This window comes from Hibiscus syriacus, unplaced genomic scaffold (assembly GCF_006381635.1).
Source record: "Hibiscus syriacus cultivar Baekdansim isolate YM2019G1 unplaced genomic scaffold, ASM638163v2 tig00110472_pilon, whole genome shotgun sequence".
Taxonomy (NCBI): Eukaryota; Viridiplantae; Streptophyta; class Magnoliopsida; order Malvales; family Malvaceae; genus Hibiscus; species Hibiscus syriacus.
The window spans coordinates 2,202,622-2,226,002 of record NW_024062752.1 but is presented as its reverse complement, the minus strand read 5'-3'; the positions used below and the strand labels follow the sequence as shown (position 1 = coordinate 2,226,002).

Sequence of the window (23,381 nt, the reverse complement as noted above, 5' to 3'; positions counted from 1 at the left end):
TTATATAATATAATAAAAGTTATGGACGAAATTAAGTTTCTTCAAAACTAAAAGTGATTATAAATTAAAATATGTTTCAATTACTCTCAATTCATTTGACGATTATTTTAATCACTGAAATAAGAGAGAAAGATAATTTTTCCTTTATGTTATTTTTTATTATTTTAATTGAGTTTTGTTACAATAAAAAATAATAAAAATAAAATATTTCTTGCACGATTCCTTATATCCTCATATATATATATATATATATATATATATATATATATACAGTTACAGTTTATATTCATTAATAATATAAGCATAATTATTTAGTATATTCGTACCGGAATTTTAAACCCCAAAATAAAGTGTTAAAAGATATTACATGTTATTTTTTTTAACCATAAACATGTGCATCTACAAACGTAATTTTAAAAATACTTTTTTTAACCTTTGAGGTCACTTAATAAGTTTAAACTTATAAATAGAGTTAAAAGTATAGTCACTTGTCATAATTTTATCATTTTGTTTTTAAATATCAATTAAGAATTTCAATTTTAAATATCAATTATGGTTATGAAAGAATTTGTTATTTCGCTAGAAAAAAAATTAGAAACAACAGTTTCAACAATATATATAGATGTATATCCGCCTTTAATACTATAGGGCATGTTTTGATGAAGTTGCAGAGTGAAGAGAAACTGAAACCATAATTTTTAACATTCATACAGGTGTAAAAGCAATTGTAGCTGTTGTAAAAATGGCTGCAACAATGAAGCCAAAATTTTGTCGCCGTATATTGTTTTCCTTCCTAATATATATAGAGAGACCAATACAAACTATGCGGCGGTTTATTCATGTGCCGAAAACTTGAGTTTGCTCTCGGAAGGATGGGAGAATCGATGGAAGAAGGGCCAATAAACAGCGGTCTATCTGTCTCGAACATTAAAATACGCTTTTAGTTTGTTGTGTTCTGTCAGTTTCCGGTCATGCCAGAGAGATGGATTATTGCGCATGATCAAGAGCCATTTCCTAGTCTGTTCAGAAATGCGACCACATAATCAGATGAACCAAGCATATATCGAGCACTTGTACGAGTCCGTCCAACGGCACAGGAGAAGTAGTTATCTCCTTTGAGATCAAGCACGCTCCAGGCCATCTTTTCCTTTTCCGGTGATGCACGTCGTACGTTCCCACCACTATGGTTATTATTGCTGATTCTTCTATCAGGGGCAGGAGATGGACAGAGCGTCTTTGTCTGCGATGATTTTGCCCCATTTTTGTTTGCCGGAAGCTTCGAAGGAACCTTTCTCTCTGTAGGTAACCTTGATCCATCATTTGGTGGCTTGCTTCTTGGCGCACTTATTGCATCAGAAGGCAGCTCCGGCTCAAAAAACGTATAAACATCTTCGTCCTGGTGAAGCCATGAAAATTATCTCATCGTTAAAGGACATCAAACGGAGTTTTAATACCATGCATGTTTTGTTCAACAATATACGCGAGTATGAAACATCTCAAAGTAGTAAAAATGGTTTAAATAAGGATTTTTTTAATGCAAGATTGATGAGAATATTACCTTCTGCAGGAAATGTCCAACACAAAGGACATAATCAATTGGCGTCATCATCGATTTCTTGTGAACTATCTCTCCCAAAATACGATCGATAGCTGCCCCCTGGATTTAAATGAAATTATCAAATATGCAAGCAAGCATCTCCATTGCCACTATACCAAAAGTATTCAAAATAGATTTAAACAAAATCCATGTATGGTGAACAGGCAGTTACCTTTGTAACACCAACTGGTCGCACTTCAACTGATCGACTTCCCTGAACAACATCAAGAGATGCATTAGAAATTGGGCCGGTCCAGAGATGCTGCAGCATATCTCTTGCCTGAAGTCTTCCAAATTCGACATCTATAGACAAATAACACGAAAGGAAATACAAGACAGGTTCAGACAAGCAGGAGTGGTATCAATCAAGAGAAAACTCAAAATTCGAAGATCAAACGAAGTACCTGCATACTTGTAATTCCATACAAGTGACGTCTCACGGAAATCGAAATGTGATCTTGGTGTTCTGTCTCTGAAATACTCGAAAACATGCTGCCATCATGTCATCGGCATAATTAGGCAAAGCAAGAAAGACAAATTGGATGTAGAATACATTATGTACAATTTAGTTACCGTCACACTATCAACCCATTCCATATTCAAGTGTTCTGGCATGGTTGTCATCCAATCTCCCTTTGTATGACGTAGAAACATCCCATTTTCCGCAGCCAACCACATGTCATACTCCCCAAAGTCCTGCGAGAGCAATCAGTTGGTTTTGATAGAGGACAAACAAAGAATATAACAGAAAGAAAGCAAAAAAGTTCCCAGGAGTACCTCATCCAAGACATCTCTCTTGCTCCCACTAAGGACAACTATCGTTGTCTTTGGATCATTACAAAGAGCCGTTAAGGGCTCTTTTAAATGGGGGTGCAATTTAAGGTCCATTTCTTTGAATTGATCACCTCTACTCCCAGGAGTATCCACTGGTTCGGTTAATGTTGCATTAAGACCCTGAGTTTTGGGCCATCCCCAAGATGAGGTCAACAACATAGGAAGCATATGGAACATTAATAGTATGCCTCCGGTAAAAGAAGAGGGGAAAGGAACCGTAGAGCTAACAATCACATTATCATAGACAGTAATGGTTATATCACATAAAAATGTTTAAAGAAAGGGCAAATATCACTTGCTTTTAGTTGACACAAGAACAATCATACAGGCTATGGGCTTGATGTGTATCTTATACTTTCAGGCCTTGGATTAAAGCCTTTACTGGTAAAGGGGAATTTTAAAATAACAGAGATTATTGGTAAAAACAACCATACCAGTATCAGCAATCGGTTGCTAGACTGCAAGTAACGTTCCACTGCATCATTTTGAGGAAGCTCAGGAGGCTTTTTGCTTGTCCTTAGTTTTGCTTCAACAACAGTATCATTCAGTTCACTGCAAAGTATTTATAGGAAAATCAAATCTCTGTGAATTCTGGTAATTTTTCCATGACATGGTTAGAACAACAGAGACACATTAGTTTTAATGAGGGGGAGAAATTTCCACGTCATTATATTATTATTGGGTAATAAAATGTACTTATCTCGAGAGTGAACACAAAGAATTGGTACTGATGATCATCTCTAGCATTCACATGCTAAGGCACCTAAAGCTAAAAGCAAATGGGTGAGGTCCGATGCCCCAACTTGCCTACGCCCAGTTAGCCTAGTCTATATGATCAACATGTTCCAGAGGGTTTTGAAACTCTAAAGCAATAAAGAACAAGCCAAAAGATATATTTCAGAATTGGACACAAATTGAATGCATACCTTACAAATGTTTCAGCCCATTCTTGAGCAGTGTGCGATGTCACATGATGGAAATTGTGCTGATGTCGCTTCTCCCTTTCTTCAGCTGACATGTTCAGAGCCTGGCTAATAGAAGCAGCCACTTCAGAGATATTCCAAGGATTTACTAGAATTGCTCCAGCACCAAGAGATTGTGCAGCACCAGCAAACTGTAATATACATCAAGGGTATTAAGGTTGGAAAGAACTACTTTCACAAAAATCTGAGTACAGAACTGTAAACACTACGTGAAAAAAAGAATGTTGAATAACATAAAGGTCTTCAGTTTAGAATGAAAATCAAGTACAGAAAGAAACAGTTTTTTCAAAGAAAAAACATTCAAAGAATACTTTAAGTAGTAAATAATTACTTCACTGAGAACGAGAACCCCTTTCTTTGCATCCTGGCAAGCAACAAACTCATAGCTGACAAGGTTCATGCCATCCCTTAAGGACGTGACTAGCGCAACATCTGAAGAAAGGAGGAAATTCATCCATTATGATAGACATCAATCCACAACTAAATAACAGTGTAATGAAAATTTTAGTACTGAGAATCATATCTTGAATCAATCATGACCAAAAGGTTATCATTATATGAGCTTTGCATGGTGCAAAAGAAATATATTCTAAAACAGATTTTCACTAATCCCATGGATACTAATAAATATTTAAAAGGAATTGAGGGAACCAATTCTCGAGATTGCTACTTCTGTGACAATCGAAATTACAGGTTACAATGACAACTTCATAGTAAAGTCTCTAAACGTGGTTTTTTTTGCACAAAATTATTGGATTTTTCCAGATAAGATAAGATCTTTAGAAGTCTCAACTTTGTGAAAAGTTGCAATCCTTCAAAGTGCCAAAAGACAATAAAAACAACTTTATTGCATTTCACAGAAACACACATGAACTAATCATGCTTTCCATAGAATATTAATGGAAAGAAGTGAAATCAGGGTCTTTGTTTGTGTCTTGAGTACTAGCTGTAATTGCAACTACAGAAAAGAGGACTAATTTCAAAAAGTTCAGTGGTAAAACAATTAAGGATCAAACAAATAAACTGAAGAATGAAAAGAAAAAACAATTGAACAAGTACCAGTAACAGCGTATAATGCACATAGCGCAAGAAAGTCGAGAGAACGATCCTGTTCAGATGAAAAAAAGCATTGGAAGATACCCCGGTGATTAAAAATCCATGACAACAAACAATAACTTAAAATATGTTTTATCTTGCTTGTAGGAACACATTATCACAAACATGTTCAATTATTAAAAAAAAATTACAAAACATTCAGGAAAAAAAATACAAACCCTGAAATTTGACCTATTATGACTATTATAATTCATTCTATAGTTCAGACAATATATCACTCTCCTGTACATTAATATTTCTATTCTAGTCTAGCAAGTTCATAAAAGTAAAAGTTTTGTATAACTCACAGAATCCACAGAAGGCAAGTACTTCCTTTGCATTTAAAACTTTAGTCAATTTAGTGGACCTATCTTCCTAAGGCAATAAATCGCATGATCAAACTACAAGTATAGAGAATGTACCAGCAAAATCTCATGGTAAACTTTTCTAACTTTTTTGAAAGGGGAGGACAAAAGGAAAATAGAATGAAAGATATCCCATGTTTTTGAGTTCTTCGGTAGAGGATGTCGAGGCAAAATTACAACACAAAATTCTACTTTAGTAATGCTTTGAATCTGGGACATACTGTTAATTCTGAGAAAACCCCATTATGATAAATTCTCAACTCTACTCTAATTTCAAAACAAGAAAAGGGGAACTGTTTCTTCTACTCAATTCTACTCTCTCTTCCATTCAAAGTCCAACAGAAATGGCTAATTTTTAACATTTAACTTTCTGCAAGATGTTTCATATTTCACTACTACTTGAATAATAGCAGCCCAGCTGTTTTCAATCATCTTTAATACATGCACATTATGTTCAAAATAGGATGATAAAAAGATAAATACTAGTATGCCAAAATGACAGGCAACATGGTTCAAATAAAAGTATTCATGAAGCTAGCAGATAAAATACAAGCAAAGTATATAAAGCATGAAACTCAAAGACAGACCAGGTGATGAATTGGTACTGCAGTCAATGATCCAAACCGACCATTAATACGCCCAACAATTTCATGAACTTGGCTTGTAAGTTTCTGGTCTGTGGACAGTAAGTAAAATTAAGAGTAACAGTCAGCAAAACACACTAATCAGGAATTTCCCACATAATTTCATTAATGATCACATTAAGAATAAAAAATGACATGATCAAATTGAGTATGCACGATGAACCCAAGAAATAAGTAAGACAAAGTTGAAAACATTATCACCCAGCGTTTTCCATTTACTTCTAGAGTTCTTTAGTGAACAATATCAAATTCTTTTTCATTGGACAAAGAAACTGAAGCAAAGTTTGTGGAGTCAGGATCACTGTAAAGAGAAGAATGTTGATTGTCTTCAACTTCTCTCAGGAAGCAAAACATACTTCAGGTAAGCAATTGACGAATTAGAACAGCATATTTATATGTCAAAACCTGACACTATGCAGAAGCACGTAGAAGGGCAGTATGGTTTGAAGCCATCTTACACCATGTTCTAGTTCAGACTTCACAAGTAAGGTCCGGGAAAACTAAATCCTTTATAAACTAATTAACACTTTTTAACATATTTAGGCATACAAATGACGATATCATATTAAGTACAAAAGGAGAGTGAAAATTTCAGGCTCATTTTGTAGCTGCACTTTTCACTTTAAAGCTTCTAACTGCCAACTGATATTCCTGGTCTAACATGGTCAGTCAGCAACATCTGGAGGCTCTCTATGTCCAATGGCTAGTAATACACAATTGACAGTTCCAAAACAGATTTCAAAAACACCTACGCAACCGCTGCCCAAGATCCGACTCAAGATTACTAAAATATAACAAAAACAGAAAATCATATTTTATGGGTTAGCTTTCTTATAAAGGAAAACTAACTCCAGAAATATACTATACCTGGCAAACACATAAATAGTATTGGAGCACATATCTACAAACAAGAGAAAGGAAGAAGCATACATTCAGGAACATCAGTTCTCGTTGGCACTGCAATTTGCAGTAAAACAACTTTATCGCCCCAGTAAGGATTTTCCTCAAGGAACTTTTCAAATGCCAATATCTTTTGGGGAATTCCTTTAATCATATCAAGACGATCAACACCAAGCATTACCTGCCAAGTTTGGACAGTTAACAATAAGCACACAGGCAACAAATAAAATAATGCAATCACAACAAAATAAGGCCGCATGAGACTTATACTAAAACATAAAAAAAGGTATATAAGAAGTTTTTTTTTTTCTTTCTACATGGATTTACAAACATGTATGATGAGTTGGAAAATATTTCTAAATCTATTGCCTTGACTGGTGAAATAGAAATAAAACTGAAAAGAAAGAATTCAATCTAAAAAGTACATATAGCTACAATTGTTAGGTGATGTTATCCTACATTCATTAAATATAGGGTTTCTATAGTCTTATAAAGTTGGGCCTCTCCATTTAGTGCCAATTATTTTTAGGTTAGATGCTTAACGAGTACAGGTATGTATTCTGGTATCTCATTAAAATATTATAAACTATAAACACATATCACATTTCTATATATAGAATCAAAAATCAGTGATATTCATTAGTAATTAAAGCATGGCCTGACCAATGATCAGGGTAGAACTTTATATTTAACAAACACTGAATTCAGTCAAAACAATCACACAAAATGTTGATCCAATACTTGCAAAGCCAGAAATCACAGGATTCAAATTTAGAAACAAGCAAGCAGATGAAGAAATTGAAGAATATAAATAATGACAAAAGGTAAGTAAAGCATCTACCTTACGGCCAGAAAACCTTTCTTTCAAGTCTTTTATGTGTTCCTGGACCTTAGGAAGCTCAAGTGCGCGAATGAAACGCTCTGAGTCTATCCCAATAGGAAACTGATGTCTCAAGCAAGTAAAGAACCACAAAAACAAGAATAAGAATCCATTGCAACATGTTCAAAGAAAAAACATGTTTAAAACTAATATTCCTGGTACAACACAGGAAGCAACAAGGAAAAAAAATTGAAGGCATAAGAACAATCCAGTGAAAAAAAATAGGAATCCAACATACCGCAGCAACACGGGTCAGCCTCCCTTGATCCTCAACTCCTTCAGGTGTCCCCTCAAATCCAAGAATTCGAGTACACGCGCTAACAAAATGCCTGGCATAGTCATAGGTATGAAAACTGGAACATGTAAAAAAAATTGTTAAGTGCACATTAAGCAAACAGGTATACAAGTCTGAGATACACATTCTCAGAAGAGCTAGAATCAAAGGGAATTAACCACTTCAAAGTATTAAAACCTTTAGACCTATCAGAATCAAGTGCAATCCAGTCCATCTTAAATCCAAACATCTACACAAATAAGGATTTTTTTTTTCATTTTGCCAACTTTTCTTCAATAATGAATCACCTTTCCCTGAAAAGTTTCAGAAAGTTCGATTGCAAAAGGTTATGCCAAAACCACATAATTCTGTTTGTTTGGTTTAAACTATTGCACATGGTAGTTACATTAAGTGAAATCAACAAATTCCCACAACTAAACTAAGATAAGGGCTGAGAAAATGTCAGTGCAACAGAACTGCCAATGGACCTGGTATAAGTAGAAAGAAATACCAACTGCAAAAAATTGAGGGGTAAATAGGCTAAGAGTAAAAATATGAAGCTATACTATGCATATACAGATTTCATCCTTTGAGATGGATCGATAACTTATGTCTGAAAAGTAAAATATATCAATCATGTTAAATCAGCAGAAACCTACCCAACCAAGTCAGCAGCAAGAACTGAACGCAAAAGCTCAGATCTGGATGGCAGTGTCCTATGAATTTCAGAAGAAGGGAATGGTGTATGTAGAAACCAACCAACTTTCATATTGGTGTTATGTTTCTTCAGGCATTCTGGAAGATACATGAGGTGGTAATCATGGCACCAGACGACATCCCCCTCTTCATAGTGCATATTTACAACATCGGCAAACATTTGATTTGCTTTCTTGTATGCAGCAAACTGGGACTGGAAACTTCTTGTGGTAGCAAGGCGATCTTCTTGTGGAAGTCCAAGGTAGTGAAAAAGAGGCCACAAAATATTGTTGCAATAACCATTGTAGTACTGATGAACAATCTCTTCATCGAGGAATACAGGGATACACCTCTGCAATGATAAGTGCCATTAAAATAAGTCTCCTATACCGCATATAACCGGATTGCATTCCAAATAGAATGCTTCAAATGCAACTAAATACCTTTTCAGCTAAAGCCTTGGTAAGTGCCTTTTGTCCAATCTCGTCTGGAACGTTTACACCAGCCCATCCAATCCACCTTGCTTCAAATTCCTTGACTCCTGGAAAGTTCATCAAAATTATTATAGTCATGTAGTGGAAAATGTAGAAGCGTTGAAACATGAACAAAGTAAAAAGGGAGTCGATATCTTACCCAAGAGAGCAGTTACAAGACCTCCAGCACTTATTTCCAGTGACCACGAGTCTTCACCTCTCCTCACAGCAGAAACTGGAAGCCTGTTGGCCACTACCAACAGTCGCTGCCTGAAAGGCTTTCCATCTTGTCTTTCACATCCCTCTATCAATGCCCTTGCAGCTGCCGCATCTTCCAAGTATTTTTCGACCAAAGCAACCCTAGAGTTGTCACCTTCTCCAAAACGTGGGCCATTCTCAGATATTTCAGCTGCTTTATGAATATCATTGACTTCATTTGAATGGGAAGCTCTACTGCTTTTCCTTTGCTCCCTTAGCTCTCTCTCCCGCAAGAGGCGTTCCACACGAGTTGGTATATGGGTAGAATTACCATTGTACTTGTTTCCAGGCATACGCTCAATCTAGAAACCAACAACCAATAGCAATTTTATAAGCTCTCAGAATAATTTTATGTGCTGCATTTTTGATTTAGTAGATTAAGTGTAGTAATCAGAATAATTCACAGAAAGCTCAGTGCCTTCCGAAATTAGGTGGTATAAAAACAAGACTCAGCTGCCAATTATTTTGTACAAACAGTTATTAAGAATTCCATTGCCATTATAAACTTCTAATTGCTTGAATTTCACAAAAAAAGAAGTATCAAACAACATATAAACAAAAGGACAGAAAAAAAGGAAAAGATAACAAATCAAATGGGATCCACAGAATTTGATGCATAAATGGGGTCCAACCGTGAATTGTTAATAATTGAAGCCCAAGATTTCTTTCAGAGATAAAAGGAGCAGGTATGGCACATTAGTTGAGCAGAAACAAAGACAACATCCACACGGCTATCTAGTTCCGTTCATTTTTCAAAGATTCCACAAGAACCCGCCATCCAGTTTAAAATCCAATTCATTGCACGCAAACCATCAAAATTTTTTTTAATTAAAACATTAGTTCGTTAAACTAGAAGAATCTACCTTAAACTTAGTCTTAACACGTTTAAAATAGCAAAAATAAGAGAAAAGCGAAAAAGAAATCAATTCCCACCTTCAAGACCAAATCCTTAAAAACAAAAAAACCCAATATTTCCAATACGAAAATTTAACCTGCATATGCTTTTCTACAACACGTGAACTTCTGTATTAGGTACAGTTGAAGCAGCAAAGGATTAGATGAGAAAGGTAAAGAAATGAAACAGGAAATTTCCAGCAGAGTCTAGTTGTGGGTGGTAGAGATTTATGATAGCAGGAAAATAAGTAAGGCTGGAACACAATTCTTGTGAAATATTTATACGGGCACTTAAAGCCAGCCATGCAACTATAGGTGACACCAGAAAGAAAATAAAAGATCGAGTTGAAACGGGGAAGAAAAAGTTTTACCAACAAAAAACCCAGAAAATTAGTATAGTAAAATACTAATCCAAAACCTCGGAAGACGTAAGAAAATGGGACCATATCAATCAAGTAATTTAGTACGGTGTTTAAATTATTATTACTAAAAAATATTCAATGACGAAAGCACTTAGGGGATATCTTCAGCTTTGTTTTTCTACACGTTCCTCGGTGGGTCCTCATCGGATAAGACCACATGAGCATTATTCCAGCTCTTATCGGGAATTTAAACCCATTCTAAATAAATCTGAACCGCTTCAATTTTTGTTTATTTTAATTTTGTTAGTGATAGAACAAATAAAGCTTGTCCTATTTTCTAAAAACATCAAGAAAAAAATTTTAAACCATTTTTTCCTTTCAGTTAAAGGAAAGACAAGTTCATATTTTAGCATTAGCCAATGTCGTCAGCTGGTTTTGTCAAAAGGCTCGAGATATCAATGTACTACCCTTGAAAACCATGGCACACTCTAGAACGTAAAATAGGAGAAAACAAGAGCCGTCACCATTAATAAATTAATGCGAGAAGTACATAACTGTTTGGAGATGCTGTAAAATGGAAGAATGCGACTAAACAATAGTCTAAAAGCTAAAACAATAGTAACATCGTGGACACTTTCTCAGAAGTTGCAGGTATAAGAATACATAAAATTGATAAATAAGTCCACTCAGATTGCTATCATTAGTTGACTTGTTCATTACATTGTAATTGACCAAAGAAGAAAATTACTAAACAGTATTGAAAATTCTGGGCAATGCAACAATTAATCAGATCTTTAGAAGCAATTCAAATATGAATTTTTTTTCTTACATAGGAGAATATCTAAAAAAAAAGGCGTGGGAACTGCTAAGGTCCAACTTTTGGTAAGAGAAGATACTAGTAAATCGAAATCGATTTGGTCAAATTAGGTATACTCTTGCTAAACATAGGTATAAAATGTGATATATAGTGTAAATATATGTGTAACATGTAGAAAGATTTCAATACATTAATAGTTCAAAAGGAAAATAAGATTACCAGCCATGAATCAAAATTAAAGTTTTGGACTTTATATCTTAATTTTGAGTTTCACTATGTTTCGGCTCTTGGTCTAAATTTTATTTTATTTCAATCTCACCACGTGTGATCTTTTCAATTATTAGTCTAACTATATTTTGTGATAATTAATTATTGTGATAGTTATTTGGATGTGTAAAAGTTATAATTTATGAGGAATACTATTCTATATCTTCAATACCTAATTTTGATTTAAAATTTTAAAATAAATAATAAAAAATAATATTTAACTTAGGTTGTCGTCTAAGTTAAGAAGAAAATGTCTTAAAGGAAGGGCGCAAGCATGTGTGGCATGAGCCGCATTCTAGGCAAGAAAAAGAGCCATGTGTTAATCATGATTCATGAATTGTTTCAACTTTGACGAAACTTTTATTGTCCTCATTATGTTTTACGCTTCGAACCCCTCTTCACCTTCAAAAAGAATACATAAAACGTTTCTAGGTATTTTCAAATGTGTTTTTCATTTGGAAATAATTTATAAAAATTTACCATCTATACCAATCTTGTAAGAACTGGATCAGTGGCCAATGAACAATGTTCGTTGCGATGACATGTTAACCTACCCTAATGAGTGGGGAGCTATAGTACTTGCTAGAGGAAATTTCTGAACATCGGCTTGTGGAGAACAATCAAATGGGGCAACCGTTTCCCTGATGAGTGGGGAGCCACTAGTACACTTTTGCTGGAGGAAATTTCAGAATAAAAGGCAATTTTTCGACCTGTGGAGAACAACCAAATGGGGCAACGGTTTCTCTATTTTACTAGAGGAAATTTTGAAGTAACAGACATTTTCCCACCTTGGGAAATTGACGCAACTGAGAACAGACATGTTTTTTAAGTAGAGCACCGAAAAGACAAATCAAAATGCTTGGCCCTGACGTATTCCTAAATTGATTCCTTGAAAGAAAACCTGAATGATAATTGCTTTAACCAAATTAAACAGAGAGAACATATTAGGAATCCCCGTGGTACCTAACCTGATGTTTGAAAATGATTTGCCACCAACTTGTACTGTACGAGTAGACGAGTCGGGCACCTAACCTTGTAACACGCTCTGCACATTGCAAGCAAACTTTCCAAGTCAAAAAACAATGAGATTCCAAAGCATAAAGCTTGTAGACTAGTTAGAAAACAATTGACCAAAATCAATTCAAGTCGAGGAATAGCAACCAAAGAAACAAGAAAGAAAGATGAACAAAGACAGAAAAGAAAAGTGTATCCATGAAATTCGGCAAAAATGGATAAATTAAGCATTTTGGTGCTAAAAATGTCGAAGATTAATGGTACAGATGGGCAAGTAAAATGCTGCTACTTACGGTCTAAGAGGAAATGGGGATTGGGGAAGACCTGAATGAACTTATAGGCGAAGGGGGAAACTTTTGCTCTTCAAAAGTGTGATGATAATAAGCAAACAGAAATATCTTGTTTAAATGTCTTTTTGAAAGATGGCTATTATCGAAAGACAATACCGGAAAAGAACCATAAATCATGTGACTAAATCGATTGAAGGGAAGAAAAGGAAATGAGGGAAGACCAGAAAATTGACAGAAAGGACTTTGCATGCTGCTTTGTTCTTTCTTTGTGCTAAACGAAGGCAAGTGGGGTAGGGTTGGTATCATTGCTTGTGGTCAGAGATAGAAAGGAAGATACGGGGGATCCTAGAGCGTGAGTGCCCGTGAAAAGATACACATTGCGCGCCACTCGCCAGGGAATTTTCAGTGAAGGCATATAAATCTGTCACTCATTCACGAAAGGTTGGTACCCACAATTTGTGGGTCCCGAAAAAAAATTATGTCACAGACTCCTTGTCTGGACCTGGACTGGGGTTTGGACCTTGGCCTGGCCAAATCACCTGATGAGAAGATATTAATCATCCAGCCTGGCAAACACTTTCGTGGAAGCAAGAATGACCTCACAGCAATGTGAAAACACTGTAAAAAAAAACTCTGAATTTTATGTTGTGGCCTACGAAAGTATTTTTTAATGTGGCCTCAAGGAAATGTCACATCTAAAAACGTCTAAAACATGAACCTTGGAGCCTCAAAGGGAAAGTAATGGTTAGCTGTTGGCTAGTGGCTAGTCTAGCATAAAAAATCCTCGTTTTCATCTAATGAGATTAACGGAGAAAGTACTACGCTCTGGTTTTCCTCGTGATTTTCCTTGAAACTCAAATTACAATACAAGTATCATACAGAGAAATATAGCATACCTCGATTACGATTTGGTAAGAGCAAGAATGTACTCTTTTCTCAATATACAGATGAATCTGATTTTCAAATTCTACGTGTGACTTGTAAGTGGGGGAATATCTACATACGAAATGAAGACACGTAAATGCCCAGTTCCAATGGAGTTCTCACTCCCTCTTTCGCAATCAAAACAACTAAAATTAGAGTCATCCTATCCACTCTCTGTTTTTTTTAAGACCATCCTATACACTCTCAGAATAGCAAGATGGGCAGCAAGTTGGCCAGTTTGCTAAAAGAAATTGTCATTTTCTTCACTAATGATTTTGGCCCTTTTTCCTTCTAGTGTATAATCCTTGAACTACAACTATTGAACTTATTTCCAAAAGTTAAACACACTGCTGTCTACAAGGGTAGCTGAGACTTAACATATCAATCTCCTGGGTCTCACAGAGAAATATCCTCCGGCAAATTATGATATTTGAAAGTTCCAGATGCAATTGGCTGTAAAGCCAGCTATATGATTTAACTGCTCGAAAATGCAGCCTCCTCCAAAGCCATATTAATGACAAATCTGAGAACAACTTTCGCAGGGACCAAAATGTGCTTAACCTCAATTTTAATGGAATACTTGTAGCACAAGTTCTACGGTGCCTCATTAAAGGAACCTATTTCGTGCTTTTTCGAAGTCTAAGAACCAAAGAAAGTCTATGCAGCTCTGTCAGCCTCTAAACTCGGCTTCCACTAGAAGTAGCACCCTACCAATTGGCTACATACACTAGAATCTAACACACGTAAAAAAAACTTCAAAGACAAATATCGTATTTTAAAAACTAAAAGGAATCACAATATTTTAAAAAAATAAGAAGCAGCTTTTTATTGAATAATTATTTCTAAAAACTAATTACTTCAGTATTTTAATCTATTTTGTCAATAGAATTTTAGAATAATAAGTTATAATTAACTCTCATAATACCAATTTAGTGAAACCTTTCTAATTAATATATAATCTTATTGGAAAATGAAGCAATATAATTAGGGACTTTCCTAAAAACTAAAATAGTAAAATGTCTACAGATTATAATTTTCAATATCACCATATGAATCTAACAACTTTCCTATAACCGAATTTCATCCAAAGGATCAAATAAGTAAACGATGCCGGTTACTGTTTCCAAGTTCCAACTCGCAGCTGGAATTTACTTTCAGAGGAGTAAATTAGCCTTTTATATAAACCAAAAAACAGTATTGTCCTACGTTCAAAAAACAACAAAAAATCCTGATATGGACAGAGTCACTTAGAGAAAATAAATAGTAAAGTAATTATCATTATTGGAAAACCAATAAAATCTCGATATTACAAAACAAAGAAACAAAAGCTTTCTTTCTATATACTCCCAAATCTCCTCTCTCGTTTAACAGCAACCAAACAGAGTAGCCTCGAAAGTATGAAACTCATTTCTCAAGAAGAATTCTTAAACGGAATCACGAAAAACAACGATGAGAATCAACAATACCTCTAGTTATCGGAATTCCAAACAAGAATAAATAACAATAATAATCAATATTTTAATATTCAAACTCAAACAAAACAAATAAGAAAAACATAAAAGAAGCGGAAAAGAATAAGAAAGGAGAAAAACTAACCTCGAGAAAATGTAGGAGTAGATCTGGCAGTTGAAGAAACCGCTCAAGTGATAAGGAATTTCAATATAACAAGCCTCAAATTATTGGAGATCAAATTCGATTTAATTAAAAATGAAAATAAAAACAGAGTAAGCGATTTTTCTGGAGAGAAAAAGATGAGGGTATATATAGGAGAGAATCCAGAGGGTTTTTCTTTTTGGCGGGGGAGAGAGAGAGAGAGGAGAGACTGACTAAGTAATGGCGTATTGGCTTTGCTTCGGTTGTGCCCAATCATTTGGAGGGAATTTGTTGTCTCTCGCTTTTCAAATTTTCCTTTTTTTATATGGGTAAATTATTTTAAATTCGTTAAAATTTCGCTTCTTTATATAATTTAAAAAATATATAACAAAAGTAAAAAAATAATATAAATAATGAATTTTATTTGCCTCAATATATTTCACTAACGTAATCCAAAGTTATAGTTAATTGCATCACAAGTAACAACTGCAGCAATACAATCTGAAATTACAGACTAAAAACTAAAGGTACATACATAAATTATTGTCTTCATTTTCAATTAATTTTAACATTTTTAAATATTTTAATGTCATCCTTAAATGATGATTCTCATTCTAAATTAATTCTTAAACTTTTAATTATTTCAATTTCATCCTTAAATTGTAACTCTCATTCTAAATTGCTCCCTAAACTTTTGAATCTTCCAATTTTATCCCATAATTCATCCAAATATGTATTTAGATTCAGCCATAATTTAACTTAACTTTTATTATTTTTCAAATATATAATAATATAGCTTGGCCTAATGTTTTTATTAACATGATATGTGATAAATATATATCAAAGGTTTTTGATGAAATTGAAATGTTCTAAAGTTTCAGGACTAATTTAAAGTGGGGTTACAGTTTGAGGATGAAATTATAATGTCCAAGAGTTTAAGGAATAATTTAGAACATTATTCGTAGTTTAGGGATGAAAATAAAATATTCAAAAATTTAAGGATCAATTTAAAATACGGGTCATAATTTAAGGTGGTCTGATGCAATTAACTCCTAAAAGCATGGTATATATCTTTATTAGGTAAACTACACCCATGACCACTTAACTATAAAGATTCTAATTTAACCACATATCTTTCAATTTTGTAAATCACGCCACTTAATATTTAAATGCTGACAATCAAGTCGCCTACTGTTAACATTTAACAGTGAGGATAAAATGATAGCTAAAATATTTAGTATAATTATATATTTGGTATATGTTACTTACGCATTTTATCAATCTGGTCATAGATTTAATTTAATTCAACAAATCTAATTTTATAATCATATGTTAACACGTATCATCAATGACAAATGCTACAACATGTGTCATATTTTTTCCTTAATTTTAATTTGATTGAATGTAAATAAATTGAAGAAGAATGACATTGAAATGAATCAAAACTAGGAGGTTGGAACGTAAGTTGGGGTGCCCTAATTATTGGGCCAATTCCTTCATTTAGTATTTGATTACTACATTTTATATATCTTATAATATAATTAATGGTAAAAAAATCAAGTGATGCCTTGAGTATTTAGTGTCTCATCCTACTAAGTCAATTAGTAGTCAATAAGAAAAAATTATTATTATTATTTATTTCTCGTATATTTCCTTCGTCCCATTAAAATTATTCTTTATTAATTTTCAGTGATAAAAACTTTGAAATAATATATTTTAAAATAAATCAATTAAATATTTTTTAAATATATTTTATAAGATTTAATTATTTACGATGGAAAATCAAAAATTAATAAAACTAATCAATAAAGCTAATAAGGAAAAGTTTTAATTCAACAAAAGAAATACATATTTTTTATATTTCTTCAAACTATTCATGTTTTAAAAAATAAATTAAATAACTTAATTAGTCATTATATCATAAAGTCTTAACCATTATAATACTTTGTAATTGGAAAGGTGAGGCCGAAAATCAAATACCCATTTTTTGTTCATGAATTTCACTTCCCTCAACACAATAGTTTAGCTTACCAATTAACAACTTTTAATCTTTACACAAAAGTTGCTCATAAAGTTATAGAGGCCACTACTTTCCTAAGCCACAAAGGAAAAGGAAAATCAATAATACTTTAATTAAATGCTTGAAAGTTGAAAAAAAATATAACCCATGCAATTTTCTAAATTTTCTAAATTATGTATTAATTATAAAAAAAATTAAAATAATATTTTAACTAGACTTTTTAAGAGTTAAGTTATTTATCTAAGACTAAACTATTATAGTTTCACTATAGCATTCGATGATTACGAGAAGAACCAAATGAAATAACAAAAGAATAAGGAACAAGATTAGTGAATTGCATTGTATTGATCGTGCTCCTCTTAACTACAGAAGCTGTATTTATACAATTGATTTGAGCAGTTCTAGAAACTATAACAGTTTCAACAGTTTTACAACAACCTCAACTAATCCACAACAAACTATGAGACGCCAGCTAAGCAACATCTCACTACAGCTCGCACACACTAACATTCCCCCTACTGCAAACCTTCCTTGTTTTAATAATACCAACTCCACGTGAGACAACTCACTCCAGTTCATACACACTAACATTCCCTATACTGCAACCACCTCCTTGTTTTAATAACACCAATTCCACGAGTTTGAAGCACTGACTGGAAAAAAAAAGATTACACGCACATGCAAGCCATGAGTCAACACTCCCCGTACTACAAACTCCACTTTACTCATTCTTCTACCCCAAAACCAGAAACTTATATGGAATTTGAGACACAAGCATTCGTTGCCTATGTTTAAGGAACATAGGAGCAGACAACGACTTAGTCAGAATATCAGCCACTTGTTCAACAGCAGGAACCTCCTGAACTGAGAGTTTACCAGCAGCTACCATCTCTCTGACAAAGAACAAGTCCAGCTCAACATGTTTAAATTTTGAATGAATAATTGGATTTGCACAACTGCAACAGCACTAGAGTTACCACACCACGAGACAGGCTTGCCATGAACAGTCACATGTAGTTCACTCAAAAGCGACTCAAGCCACACCATCTCCGCAACAGCACATGTAACACTCTTATACTCAGCCTCTGTAGTGGAGCGAGTAACCACCTGCTGTTTGCGAGAACCCCAGGAAACTAAATTTCCAGCAAAATAGATGCAGTAAACCGAGGTCGAACGCATGTCATCTACATCTGATCCCCAGTTTGCATCAGCAAACCCTGCCAAGGACAAGTGAGACGACGTTGAAAATCGAAGACCAAAATCGACAGTGGCCTGTAAGTACCTCAATATGTGCTTCACTGCCTGAAAATGGACATCGCACGGAGGCTGCATAAACTGACACACCCTATTTACTGCAAAGGCAATATCAAGACGTGTGATAACAACATATTGTAATGCACCAACCACACTCCGATAGTGAGTAGCATCCTTAACCGGTGTCCCTGTGTCATTAGTCAACTTGCAACTAGTGGTCATAGGCGTGGGAAGTCCTTTAGCATCTTCCAGACCACTATTGCACAAAAGATCACGTATGTACTTTTGCTGACTCAGAATAATTTCATCACCTGATTGACACACCTCAATTCCCAAAAAAATCAAACACTCTAGATCATTTAGGGCAAACTGACTATTGAGCTTGTTAATCACACCCTGAACTTCTTTTTCACAGCTTCCAGTCACAATGATGTCATCTACATATACGAGCAAGTATATGACACTGCCATCAGTTTCCAACATAAAAAACGATGTATCTGACCTCTACAACACAAACCTTTGATCCTCTAAATAATCCTTGAGTTTTTCGAACCACGCTCGAGGAGCCTGTTTCAACCCGTAAATAGCTTTGTTGAGTTTGCAGACCAAGCTTCCATCACCATGCTCGTAGCCTAGCGGTTGCACCATATACACCTCCTCCGCTAAGACTCCATTTAGAAATGCGTTATTAACATCAACTTGCCTTAACAACCACCCCTTCGACAATGCAAGTGACAGAACGACACGCACAGTTGCTGGTTTGACCACATGACTGAAGACTTCGTGATAGTCAATTCCAGGCTGCTGCTGAAAACCCTTGGCCACAAGTCGAGCTTTGTGCTTGCTATAGAACCATCAGCATTCCTTTTGACTTTAAAAATCCACTTGCAACTTACTGGTTTCCTACCACTTGGGAGAGGAACGAGCGTCAATGTATTGTTCTTCATTAGTGCATCGTATTCGACTTAAGCTGCAGCCTTCCATTCCAGCTTTTCATGGCTTCTCGAATCGCCTTTGGTTCTTTATCTGAGCGAGACACTTGAAAAATTTTTGGTTTCCGAATTTCATTATTACTTCTGGTTACCATAGGATGAACATTGCATTGCTCTTCAGTAGGTTGTGATGCTTCACAAACCCCTAACTCGTGTTCAAGAGCATTACTACTTGAGTTGGCAGACGTATGAGACTCATGCTCTCATGGACCAGTTTCCACAGCAGGTGCTATTAAGTCACCGCATGCATATGTATTATCCTCTACAATAACAATTGCTCGTGATGAACCAGGTAGACACGTGCCAGGATTTTGCCCATAGTCATGGGCTAGAGTTGGTGCTACTGTAACAGTCTGACTTAAGCCTTTAGTCGGCTGTATTACAGGTAAAACACTGACCGAGGAACCAGTGTCACCACGGCTTCAATCAACCACCTGTCACTCAGAATAAGGAAATACTTCTTCATCAAACACAACATATCGTGAAATAAAGATCTTCCCATTATCATCTAAACACTTGTACCCTTTGTAAGAAGGACTGTAACCAAGAAACACGCATTGTTTCGACCTGAAATTAAGATTGTGCTGATTAAAGGGTCTCAAAAAAGGAAAACAAGCACACCCAAGGACTTTAATCATGGAATAATCATGGATTTGTTGGTAAAGAACCTCAAAGGGGGATTTATCATTTAACACTTCAGTTGGTAGCCGATTTATCAAGTGTACTACTGACACAAAGGCATGACTCCAGAACTTCAAAGATAGAGCAGCCCCAGCTAGTAAGGCTAAACCTATTTCAACAACATGTTTGTGCTTCCTTTCAGCCTTCCCGTTCTGTTCAGAGGTACTCAGACACGAGACCTTGTGTTGAACACCTTTTACAAGAAACCATGTTCTAAGTGATTGATACTCTCCACCTCCATCAAACTGTAAAACTTTAATTTTAGAGTCAAATTGAACTTCAATCATCTTGAAGAAGTTAAGAAAACACTGCATAACCTCAGACTTTCTTTTAAGTAGGTATACCCAAGTATGCCTACTGTAAATATCTATGAAAGAGACATAATATGCAAAACCATCAACAGAAACAATTGGTGCTGGACCCCATATATATGAGACAACCAATTGAAACAGTTTCTTATATTCAGTTAAAGATGTACAAAACGATAGTTTATGAGCTTTGCTTTGTAAGCAAGCTGTACAAACACGAGACATCTTATTTTCACTATGAACGACTTTACACGCCTTCATTACAGCTCGAACAACAGCTATAGAAGAATGACCAAGACGTTTATGCCACAAATCCAGTGAGTTATATGCTTTCAAGAAATAATTCAACTGCCAGCTTGAATTCTTTGAAGCGTGTGGCTGCAGTTGATATAGTCCATCAGGCGTGAGCCTCCCTTTCAACAGAACCTCCTGAGTTTGTGTGTCCTTCACAAAGCACTCAAACGGGTGAAAGTCGATAAACACCATATTGTCACGAGTGAACTGTGACACATACAACAAATTCTTCTTTATACTCGGCACATGGAGCATATTTTGTAATAACAAAGGTTTTGAGTTACTTAATAACATGATTGTCCTATATGAGAGATCTTAACACTATCTCCATTTCCCATAAGCAATGTATTTTTACCTGTGTAAGCAGCACCAGAGTTAAACACAGACAGATCATTGGTGACATAGTGCGTCGCTCCTGTATCTGGATACCAAACCGCGTCAGCAACGTTAGTTGAGACATTACCAGAAGGTACTATAGAGACAAACGATGTTAGTGAAGAAGGCATTGAAGAACCAAAGGGATTCTTCCCAACACTAGGGCCAAAGGACGAGTCACCAAAAATTGCACTCATGGGAAGTATAGACATCGGATATGGTACCTGAGGAGGGAACACGTGACCACCCTGATAATAAGGTACTGATCCAAACGACTGCACACCAGGAAAAACTGAGTTAGCAACAGGATGATAGAGAACATAGGAGATTGAGGAAACCCATGACTCATTGAATGGCTATACGCATGCATGCTAGCAGCTGTTTGCTGCTTATCACCCGAGACACTGCGAGACTGTTTAAACCCATCACTAGTCAACACAGAAGAATCAGCCACTCCAGAGTAATCACGATCAAACATGTGATAGCATTTTGAACAACATGACCAAACTTTCCACACAGCTGACACTGTGGTCGATTAGAGTTATTGAAGCGACCACAACCTCTACCACGAAAGTTGTCACCTTGTTGGTTTCTTGCTGAATTAGACTGTGACTGAGACGAGGAATTGCCAGCAACGGATCTCGATTCTTGACAATCTTTGTCACCAGAATGAGTTGCTATATTGACAGAAGCACTCTCACACAAAAAATTCTGTCGAGTTTCACAGTCAAGAAGCATTTCAGTTAGAATATCTAATGACAAAGAATCACGCGAGGCTATAGCAGTGATATACTCAAATTCCATGGATAACCCAGCCAAGAGAACACTAACATGTTCTTATTCAGTTACTAAGCTTCCTGCAGCATTCAACATGTCACAAATGGATTTTACCTTGGCCAGATACTCGCTCACTGTCAACCTAGCCTTCCTTTGCGAATGAAGACTATGTCTAAGAGCAGACACTTTCGCACTAGACCTTGCACCAAAGAGTCTTGAGATGACACTCCAAATGGTGAGCGTGGATGTCAGACCAGTGAGGTGAGGAAGAACTTCTGTACTTACAGTGGTTAAGAGCCAAGACGTCAATAGTTTATCTTGTTGTCTATAAACCACAAAGGCAAGATTCTCTTCCTCTTATCCTGACTCGTTCACAACAGACTCACTAGGAGCAGAAGCATCATTAGACACATACTTCAACAATCCATACCCATCAATGATCAACAGTACTTGATGTTTCCACAAGAGATACATGGTTTCAGACAGTTTCACAATGTCATGTTTAAGAATGTGTTGAACTGTCAAATTAACCATAGAAGATGCCATAGAAGAGGTAACTAGCAAGAAAGTCAACAAGAAGTTGAGTAAAGAAACACACCTTACCACCTACTTACAGTGGTTAAAAAACTTACAACTACTGTTAGTGTACTTCGCACCCAGCAAAGGCAGCTATCGAGAAAAACCAATCTTCCATGCATGGCGTAAAGAAATATTCAAGAAATGTCGAGCAGCGGATAGCAAGATACCCCAGATCTTGGCAAATGATACCATGTTATAGTTTCACTATAGCATTCAATGATTACGAGAAGAACCAAATGAAATAACAAAAGAATAAGGAACAAGATTGGTGAATTGCATTGTATTGATCGTGCTCCTCTTAACTACAGAAGCTGTATTTATACAATTGATTTGAGCAGTTCTAGAAACTATAACAATTTCAACAGTTTTACAACAACCTCAACTAATCCACAACAAACTATGAGACGCCAGCTAAGCAACATCTCACTCCAGCTCACACACACTAACATAAACTATCACATGATATTTAATATGATTTAAATAAATATATTAGACTTTAAAAAAATAGACTTATATAAAATATGATCATGCTCGAGTTCCACCATTCAAAAGTTAATCTAAGCATTCTTTTCATTAATTTTATAATAGATTATTTTATTTTTATATATTATGAAATCTATATCTTATAAAAATATAGTTATATATATTATAATAATTATAAATACTAGAAAATATGTTAATATTATAATTAAAGTTGAATAAAAAAAAGTAATATATCTTCTAAATTAGATTGAGTATGATAAGACATTAAATATGTTAACACCATATATGAATTAGATTTGATATTTTCCATGAACACCACTAATCTTAATTATTTAGACCCGAAACTATATTTTAACTATCTTGAATCAGTGTTTATAAGCACGAATTAACAATATATATATATATATATATATATATATATATACAAATGTTGAAAGCTATGTGCTTCTTTTAACTTT

General features: G+C 35.1%; 1 protein-coding gene across 7 annotated transcripts; it reads right to left on the bottom strand.

Moving 5' to 3' along the window:
- Window positions 1-673: 673 nt before the first annotated feature.
- Window positions 674-15,307, bottom strand: LOC120127876 (alpha,alpha-trehalose-phosphate synthase [UDP-forming] 1-like). 7 transcript variants are annotated; one of them, XM_039145682.1, is made up of 19 exons: window positions 15,164-15,307; window positions 12,308-12,384; window positions 8,902-9,301; window positions 8,712-8,809; window positions 8,232-8,620; window positions 7,537-7,651; window positions 7,260-7,361; window positions 6,449-6,599; window positions 5,462-5,550; window positions 4,474-4,522; window positions 3,746-3,846; window positions 3,358-3,545; window positions 2,866-2,983; window positions 2,375-2,551; window positions 2,171-2,293; window positions 2,002-2,089; window positions 1,770-1,900; window positions 1,559-1,657; window positions 674-1,396 (listed from the first exon to the last, which is right to left on the bottom strand). In XM_039145682.1, exons 3-19 carry the CDS (start codon window positions 9,290-9,292, stop codon window positions 1,001-1,003), a joined length of 2,805 nt encoding a protein of 934 aa, XP_039001613.1. In that variant the 5' UTR covers window positions 9,293-9,301; window positions 12,308-12,384; window positions 15,164-15,307; the 3' UTR covers window positions 674-1,000. The 7 variants fall into 7 exon arrangements, with proteins under 7 accessions (XP_039001613.1, XP_039001616.1, XP_039001615.1 ...); XM_039145685.1 differs by lacking the exon at window positions 12,308-12,384; XM_039145684.1 differs by lacking the exon at window positions 15,164-15,307 and having other exon boundaries at window positions 12,308-12,442.
- Window positions 15,308-23,381: the final 8,074 nt, after the last annotated feature.

Bases quoted from the DNA above. Each gene is read 5' to 3' on its own strand.
- LOC120127876 (XM_039145681.1), bottom strand. The intron at 8,810-8,901 runs GTAAGATATCGA...TGAACTTTCCAG, and splicing joins TCTTGTAACTGCTCTCTTGG to GAGTCAAGGAATTTGAAGCA. The intron at 4,523-5,461 runs GTCTGTCTTTGA...TCATCTGAACAG, and splicing joins CAGTACCAATTCATCACCTG to GATCGTTCTCTCGACTTTCT.